The following is a 9,313-nucleotide window of genomic DNA, read 5'->3' as shown; positions in this document are numbered from 1 at the left end:
AATTAAATAAATTAATACATAATATATAATAAGGGTTAAATATAAAATTTTACAAAATAAAGGATATAAATAAAAATGAAAATGTAAGTTGGAGGGTAAAAATTGTAAATTTACAAAATCAGATTTTTTAAAATTAGTGGGTCCCACACAAACAACCATATTTCTACCAATAAAACTAAAACTACCCTATTTCTACAAACCCTTTTCAAAACTACCCTATTTTTGCAAAAAACTCGGGTAAAGGGTGAAATGTTAAACTGAATGGAAGTGGACGTTGTTTCGCAATAACAACGTTCCACTATTTCATTCAAGTTTTATAAAACGAAGCACACTTCTTGATAGGTTGATCACTTCGAAAGTTTTAAAGTGCCATGGACTTAGAGATAAGGCATTAAATGCACGTCAGCGTGAATGATATGAGAAGTATACTTGAGAAAGTTACCGACAAGGAGACTTGTCATTTATGTTTTTCAAACTTAACTCCCAATGGGTTGGTCACTCTCTAAAAGTGTCAAAGTGTGATAGATTCAAAGATGAACTATCTTGAACACACGCCAACTTGAATGATATGGGAATCGACTCGAAAGAGTGATTTTTAACAAATAGATTTGTTTACCCATATATTTTGAAGACACCATTTTGTCACTATCCCTGGTCTGAACACCACATAGAGATATGGGTGCAAAGCTATAATATAGTGCAAAGGTGAAGTCCAAGAGAAATACCTTTCAAAGTAGATGGTGGAACTAGTTTTAGTTTACTGCATGCTGTAGCATTTCAACAACATTGTCTGCTGGAATTTGTGTTTACGTTTTACCCCAAGTCTTACACCCTTGCTACCTTTATTATTTCTGTTATATTATCATTGTTAACTCAGAATCAAACTGAAGTCTTCTATTTCATCATCAGAAATCATTTCTTTTATTGGACTCTTTTTAGACTTTTGTTACAATCCTCGTGGACGATAATCCGGTATTTGTACCATTTTATTACTTGGAAAGATGATATTGAGCCATATTTTATACTTGTTTTGTGGCCCAATTCTTTAGTCTAAAGGTGTATGATATACCCGACCACTTACTAAGGCCTTCAGCCGCCTTAGTTACATTAACAATATGTTTCATCTTGTTTTTGCCTTCGAAGATGCATAGATCTCCTCCAAGGACGATGACTCTTGTCTATATATAATGGTCTCCATGAAATTAGCAAATGACGGTGGCAACAAACATAAGAAAATCAAAACCAAATCTTCTTCATCATACGACACATCTAAGTTATTCAAGTCTTCAACAATCTCATTGACATTGAGATGTGTTTGGTAATGAAGGCACCCTCCTGCAATCTATGAGTATACATATAAAATTACATTCCCCCCCCCCCAAATACCACCACCTTCACCTACATTATTTTCTCACGTTATCATCTTCTTTACTTGCAGCTTCAACAAAAACCCACCATTCTAAAAGAAACTCCCTCAAAAACCAACGAGACCACTGCGACCACTCCAAATCAAGATCACGTCCTTGTCCGAACCTTAACTCATCCTTCTCCAACAAAAAGAAACGTAAATCACACCGCAACAAAAAAAACTCGTATATGTTTCATAGGTATGGGGAAACCGCAAATCAGGGAAAGGATGGAGATATTCAGGGCTTTATCAGAGTTTGGAGGGTGGGGCCTTCATCACTGTTTTGTTGAACCTATGAATGGGGGTTTTATTGAAGAAAGATCAGTTTCATCTGAACTTGGGGTTTTCATCCGTTAAGTAGACTTTTATCCACATAGATACAGATATGTGGATATATCTTCTTATGTATAGTTTACCCTTTGAATATACAAATATAAGTTTGATTTTAGTTTTGAGATTTTAATTTAGATGTGGATTTGATTTCTATTTAATATGTATATATATTAGTTAGGGTTCTTCTATACTATTTTAAGATTTAGTTTTGGTTTTGGATTTGGTTAAGATGTTGATATCGATTTTGAGATTTTAGTTGTGTTTGATTTTTAAGTGTGACCGGAGCAGGCGATGTTGGCTGGAGAAGACGATGTTGGCAGGCGAAGACGACGTGAACTACATTTTTGGTCCCTGTTGTTTTTCATTGTGTAAAAACAAAAAAATCTGTAAAGGGAAGAAATGCCCCTATTTAAACGATTTTTTAGCAGCCATTAGAGATAGTGATCAAATTCCACAATAGTCACTTGTAATTTCGAATTTGTAGAGACCATAAGTGTTATAATCGCATGAACCAAATTTGTAGTTTACTCTGGATTTACATTTAAGATATGTTTTCATTTATAATAATATTAATGTTGCAGATATGTTTTCATTTATAATAATATTAATGTTGCAGGCGAAGACGACGTGAGCTACATTTTTGGTCCTTGTTTTTGATTGTTTTAAAAAAAAACCAGTAAAAAGAAGAAATGCCCCTATTTTAACGAATTTTTGTAGCGGCCATTAGAGATAGTGATCAAATTCCACAATGGTCATTGTGTAATTTCGAATTTGTAGGGACCAAAAGTGTTATAATCGCATGAACCAAATTTGTTGTTTACTCTGGATTAAATTTGAAGATATGTTTTCATTTATAATAATATTTATGTTTTTTGTTCAAGTTGTATTGATCCGGTGCAATAACGTACATGGCCGTTCCAATCTTATTGGGGGACAGTTACACATTCAACAAGAGTGTATATCAACTAAACAAATAATGAAAAAACAAAATATAAAAAAATTATACCATATATCATATAAAAACTCAAATAAAAATATTTAAAAATGTTTTTAAATGACAATGTAACATCCAAATTTATTTAAATATACTCATTCTTCTGATATTTTTCGATACAAAATCTTCAATGAGTTCTTCATCACCAACTTTCTCCAAAAAAACCATTTTCAATATATATCAACGCTACTTCGTTAAGTATTTCTTGTGTCATTGTGGAGCACAAATAGCCTACAGGACGTCAACAACTCCAAGAAATAGCCTATAGGACTTCTAATCTGGAAGGTATTCCAGTATAGAGGTCAAGGTATTTTGTAACTTACTCATTTCTTCTGCGAGCATATCCCGAATAACTGAAAGGCTAGGATCGTTCTTGTTCACCCAGTGGGCACTAAGTCCCCACAGTGGCGGTGCAAGTGCACGCCGACACTATGATCGCTTGCAAGTAATAAAGTGGTAAAAAGTACCGAGATCGTTCCACAGGAAAGTGACTACTGAGATTCAGAGACTATTCATGAACTTCTTGCACGAGTTTCGAGTTGTAAATAAAAGTTGGATATTTGTTTATAAAAAGACCGAAAGAGGACCGACTAACGAAATAACGAAATAAACTTTTAATATTAAAGAATGGGCATGGGTGCAAGTGTTGCTTAAGATAAAATTAACAATAAAATGGTTAGACTTTTATGAGTTGTTTATAAAAATTCCAATCTCTCGAAAGTAAAAGGAATGCGATTTACCACTTCGAGACTTGCCGATCTAGCTAAAAAGTAAAAGGAATGCGATTCTTACCCAAATMTYTTTGTGAYAAGAATACCTATTGCTTAACCCCTAGCTAAATAAATACAAAATTCGCGTCTCCACGTAATTATCAAAGACTCTCTCGAGTTCTTTGTGCATCACTTAAGCCGTATTTCAGATCCGCCYATCTCTAGGTCTAAGATCTAATATTAACACTTCAAAGTGATCGGCTTATCTGCATCGAGTTTAAGTCCCGTCTTAAGCAACCAAATTACGAAGTGATAAAAGATAAAAACACCAAATATTATATAAACATCCTAAGTTAAACTCACACCCACACCCATACGAGTAATTTAGCTAGACATAATAAAACTAATGTAAGACATTAAATAATACTGAAATATAAATTGCGTAATATAAAACTAAATTACAAGTACAAGGAAATAAATACTAAATTACAACTAGAAATTAAAGACATTAACTAAAAACATAATAATAATAATAAAAGAAAGAAAAGAGAGAAGTGAGACACAAAAGGGGTTTTGTAACTTGCATGGTGTCTTCAAAAGAGCTCCCAATGCCTCATTTTATAGGAGGAGAAAGGGAGAAAGGACAACCAATGATTACCCCAAAGGTAATTAGTACAAAGCATAAAAAAATACAAATAAAATAAAATAGATACAGGAAAACAACTCATATACAACTGGAGAAAATATCTGAATGATTCTTCAAGCTGGACGTTTCCCAAGAAACAGAAACAAGGTTCGTAGACTTCTCATAGTGGTGCCACAGTGGGCAGTGCTGTCATAAAATATAGTTTTTTGGAATAAAACTTCTTCCTTTGTGTTTCATCATCTTTTTAAAACTTTTTGGAATAAAATGGGAAAAACAAAAAAATTGGGTATTTAATAATAACAAAAAGGGAGGAAATAAATAAGAAATAACTTTTAAAAATAAGAGTTATCACACCTCCAACCTTGAGATATTACTTTTCCTCAAGTAACAAAAATAAAAGGAATATGTACAAAGAGGAACAAGAAATCATAATTTACGGAGGGGCGTTGAAATCTCGTCAGGCTTTGAATCTTGTAAGACTGCCCTTCTTTGATCTGCGAGGGGAAAAAATTAATCGGTGGGACTTTTATCAGGTTAGTGTATTTGTCTAGATAAATTCCCCCAAACTTGTCTTAGAATGACAACAATTGCTTTAAATGATTTCGACTTTTCACATCTTTTTGTTGTGTCTTTGACACTTTCAAGAAACCCAAGAAGTGATATTCACTTTTGTCTTTTGGGTTAAATCATTTTGCTTTATTTTGTCTAATTTTTGTGTCTTCTAATTTTCCGAAGACATTTGGTACTTCAAGATTTTTTTTTCAACACTTTGGCATACAACCTCCCCCAAACTTAAACCGAACAATGTCCGCATTGGAGAAAAAACAGGTTTAAAGTGTTTGGTTTGGTAACGATGGAAAGTGTTTGGGCCAAAACTTAAAGATGGCCCACGTCTTTTTAATTTTTGCAACCTAAAGATTTCAGCAAGGAAATCGCACCTGAAATGAAAGAATAAGCCAACAATATACCAAAAACTATCAATTCCCAATAATTAACCAAAAGCAAGTTATAGTAGCAATTTATCAAAAGACCTAAGCAAATATCAATGACTGCCGTATATGAACACAAAAAGAGGCGGTCAGATAAAATATTAAACACCCAACAAAAAAAAATATTTTTTGAGTTTCAAAAGTAATGACGAAACACTGAGAAAGACAATCAATCCTTTTTACCCATGTCATCTCGACTAGCGGACGCCTCACCCGTGGCATCCGGTGTGGTGCTCCGCCGAATCTTAGGAAGTCTGACTTGGGGAGGGCAAAGGCCTCCGGGAAAGCGCGGTATATCCGAATCTAGCATCACATTCTTGTGGAAGAGAAACTTGTTCACAACCCGGTTCCTATCTCTTGTGTACAACCAAAATTTTTCTAAACATGTCGGGAGTCCGACAACTTGATCCTCGACTTGAGCGATTCTCTCGATGATCTTGGTTAAAACATCAACAATGGTCCCCATCTTTTGGTTACATTTCTCCCACTGGCTAGCCATAAGTGACAACCACACCTCCGAACCATAACCTGTAGTTGTAGGTGGTATCGACGGTATCTCGGTAGTGGTCGGAGGGGCAGTTGCGGCTGGTTTGGAGGCAGGAACAACAACAACTTCGGGCCTTCGTGGGCTGTTGGCAGCAGGTCCAGGTGGTACTTGGGGTCTGGTAGCATCATCGGCTAAGTCGGCATTCTCATGGTCCGGCTTGTGCATGCGGTTAACCGTTCCTTTGTCAAGCAAGAAATGGTTAAAAGGTGATGATATCATGCTCCGATACGGGTACCCACACGGCTGTCAGAAGCTTCCTGATCAAACCTGGAAAAATTAAACGCAAACTAGCTCGCACATTTGATGTTAGTGTTGTCGAATACGCGAGAGCTCCCACGTCGATAGGGAGTTCCTTGAGGATACAATAGACTAAAATACACTTTGCCCGTGACAACGTACGATCATGCATGGAAGGCATGATGTTGTGGTGAACGAATTGAAACCAAAGGGCAGCCTCTAACGTTAAGTGCCCGGACATCAAAATTTTCCGACGGTTGTCTTGAGACCAACCGTATCCGGGCAAAAGAAGCGCCCATGCAATCTCCTCTGGTACATCAAATCCACCATCTGTAAACTTTCGGTATGAACATACAAATGGGGCGGGGAGATCGAGCACCGAGTTTAGCTTCGGTGCCGTCCAATTTACCCGCGTTACTCTAATGACAATGGTGTCATTTTTGGAACTCCCGATAGTTGCGAAAAATTCTTTTACCAACGTGTAGTTAACTTTGCATAGGATTGAAATCATATTTTCCCAATGATGGGGAAGCAAATGGTGCTTAATGCACATCAACTTATCACTAAGTTTCGAGTCAAAAGCCCGCTCGCAAAGGAAAACCGATTATTGCGAATAGGATCTAGCCGATCATCAAAGGATGAAGATGTACTTCTATTGCGCGAAACAGTCCATTTTCGTCGCAGTGTCGGGACTGGAGTTTCCTTGTCTTCCGGCTCATAATCATCATCGTGAGCCTCCATCACCTTTGCTTTCTCCTTTTCCTGCCATTGTTGTGATCTTGTTTTCGGCCCACCCGATGCTTGACTTGAAGAGCGGGTTTGTCTTCGCTCAACATTAAGGGCTGTCACTGGGGTTTTATTGGGCTATTTACCGGCACCAACTGTCGTTGGTGTCTCAAATGGGAAAGTCTCGGTTTGTCCTCTCTCCGGTATACCTTCAAAATCAAACATAATGTCGTCCAAACCTTCATCCTCACATTCCCCCATTTGGTTCAAGTCGAACCGTGAGTGGTTTACAGAAACCGATGGTGAAGGGGCTAGGGTTGCTTCATCGACATTAGGGATGGGGTGGTGGTGGGTTGTGATGGTGCAATGGTGGGTGGTGCATATGGTGTGCTTAGGGAAATGGAAAATGGTTTTGGGGTTGTGGATGATGCTGATAACTGAGATGATAAGGCCACCCGAGTGAGTATGACCATACCATCATCATCATAAAAGGGCACATCGGTGGTTGGGGGGATGGGGGTCTTGGGGAAATCGTGGATGAAGAAGGAAGAAGGGAACTTACAGTGGCCGGACGGAGGTCGCGGAAAGCAGCGATGGTGTTGGCGGCGACGGCACTTGCGAAGGAAGAACCTCCCGTCGCCGTTGAAGATGGCTCAGAAGAAGAAGAAGAAGAAGAAGTGGGCTCAGCGGCCTATGCATTACCGCCGGCTGAGGCGACGGCGGTCTGTGGCCGGCGAAGAGAACGCCGGGAAGGGTGGTTGCGCACCGGTTGCTTAGGGGCGTGCCATGGAGGAAACAGTTACCGGTTTTCTTAAGGGAGAAGTGAGGGAGGTGAAGGAGTGAGGGAAGAATGAGGGAAAAGTGGGTTTAGTGGGGTATTTTTTTTTAAATCTTGGGAAGGTAAATGTAAAAGATGATTTGAAAGAAATGATGACACTTCCATTTTCTTTTTATTTTAATTTCATTTGACTCAATGGTGACTTCATGGTAATGATGTCCCCATTGTTGGTACAAGTACTTGTACATAATACAAGTATTCTAATCGATTTTAAAAATACATATTTTTGAAAAAAATCACTCAGAAAATTTTATTTTCACGATTTCTTCACAAAATGGCTATTTTGATGAGAAAATCATTTTCGTTTCATCATATTTGAAAAAAAAATGAAAATTTCTTACATCACCCTCCCATTGCCTTTATAAAAAAAATGCCAAATACCCTCTTATCAATTGGTAAACACTCAAGAATTGTCCTTGGCCAATGATTTGACCCACAAACCCTCTTTTCACATTTTCCCATGTTTACATATGGTGACCTCACATATCTTTTCCTTAAAAACTCCAATTTTAAGCCATTTTCCATTTATCAAGAAAAAAAAGAGTATTCGTTGACACAAGAAAAAAATGCTGCAAATTTTCCTTCAAAAATCGGATGACCAAGACAGTGGGCACAAACTTCCCACTGTCTATTCAAAAGTATAAGATATTCCTTTATTATTATTTTTTTTTCTTTTTCTCCCTTCTTTCTCTATGGATGGTGGTTGGACAACTCTATCCTTAAAGTCAAGTTGCTCAAATATCGCTAAATCTTCCAAATCTTCCAACTCAACATTTTTTTCCAATATGTCCTCAAGATTTTCCCCAATGTCACTTTTGTAGGGAATGTGAATCAATCTTATCTCTAGATCTTCACCTAAAGCAGAAATGACTGAACAATCACCTACCTCTCCATGAAACTTAAGAGAATTAAACACATTGAATTTCACTTCTTGATCACTAACTCTCATGGTCAACTCCCCCTTTTGTACATCAATTAATGTTCTCCCAGTTGCAAGAAAAGGTTGTCCTAAGATGATTGGGACATTCTTGTCAACTTCATAGTCCAAAACTAGAAAATCGTCCAAAAAAATAAATTTATCGACTTGGACCAAAATATCCTCTATTTTACCCTTAGGATATGCAATGGACCTATCCGCCAATTCTAAAGTCACGATCGTCAGATGGACTTCTCCTATTCCTAGCTTGTTAAAAACTGACAATGGCATAAGATTAATGATTGCCCCCAAATCACATAGGGCATGGCCTACTTCTTTCCCTCCTATAGAACATGAGATGGTAAAACTTCCCGGGTCTTTTAACTTGGGAGGAATTTTACAAGTAAGAAGCGCGCTACATTCTTTGGTCAAAGCAACCGTTTCAAACTCATTCAACCTTTTCTTTTTATGTAGAATGTCTTTCAAAAATTTAACATAGCTTGGCATTTACTCGAGAGCTTCTACCAAAGGTATGTTAATGTGGAGTTGCTTAAAGATGTCCAAAAACTTCTAAAACTGCTCGTCCACATTTTTGCTTTTCATTATTTCTGGAAAAGGTAAGTTCTGCAAATCTGGAGCTGGTTGAATGGATCTGTTTGGTTGGATAGTGGGCACAATCTTTCCACTGTGGGAAGTTTCAGCAACGAGCTGCACATTGCTGGAAGTTGAAGCAGGGACTGTTTTCTGGACAAAAACAGATTTTTGAATTTCTTCATTGGAAGGACTCAACATTGGAAAATTTGACATATCAAAAGCATGTGAAACCTCGTTTTGATGTATTGGTTTTTCGACGGTTTCACTTGTGTCATCATTGACTTTTGAACTCTCCTCACTCAACACGGTCACGGCTTTGATATGTTCTTTACCCTTAGGGGTTTTCGTGCCACTAGGCAAAGTTTCTAAATGTAT

General features: G+C 37.5%; 1 protein-coding gene across 1 annotated transcript; it reads right to left on the bottom strand.

Annotated features, from left to right (window-relative positions):
• Positions 1-8,056: 8,056 nt before the first annotated feature.
• LOC112502361 lies at positions 8,057-8,851 on the bottom strand. The gene has a single exon (XM_025106253.1). The coding sequence runs from the start codon at positions 8,849-8,851 to the stop codon at positions 8,057-8,059; it is 795 nt and encodes a 264-aa protein (XP_024962021.1).
• Between the last annotated feature and the right edge of the window lie 462 nt (positions 8,852-9,313).

This window comes from Cynara cardunculus, unplaced genomic scaffold, assembly GCF_001531365.2.
Source record: "Cynara cardunculus var. scolymus isolate 2C unplaced genomic scaffold, CcrdV1 Un_Scaffold_1289, whole genome shotgun sequence".
NCBI classification, from domain to species: domain Eukaryota; kingdom Viridiplantae; phylum Streptophyta; class Magnoliopsida; order Asterales; family Asteraceae; genus Cynara; species Cynara cardunculus.
This window is presented reverse-complemented; position numbering and strand designations above follow the sequence as displayed.

What these genes read in the sequence shown, in the direction of transcription:
- LOC112502361 (XM_025106253.1), bottom strand. Translation starts at nt 8,851, where the DNA reads ATGCCAAGCTATGTTAAATTTTTGAAAGACATTCTACATAAAAAGAAA.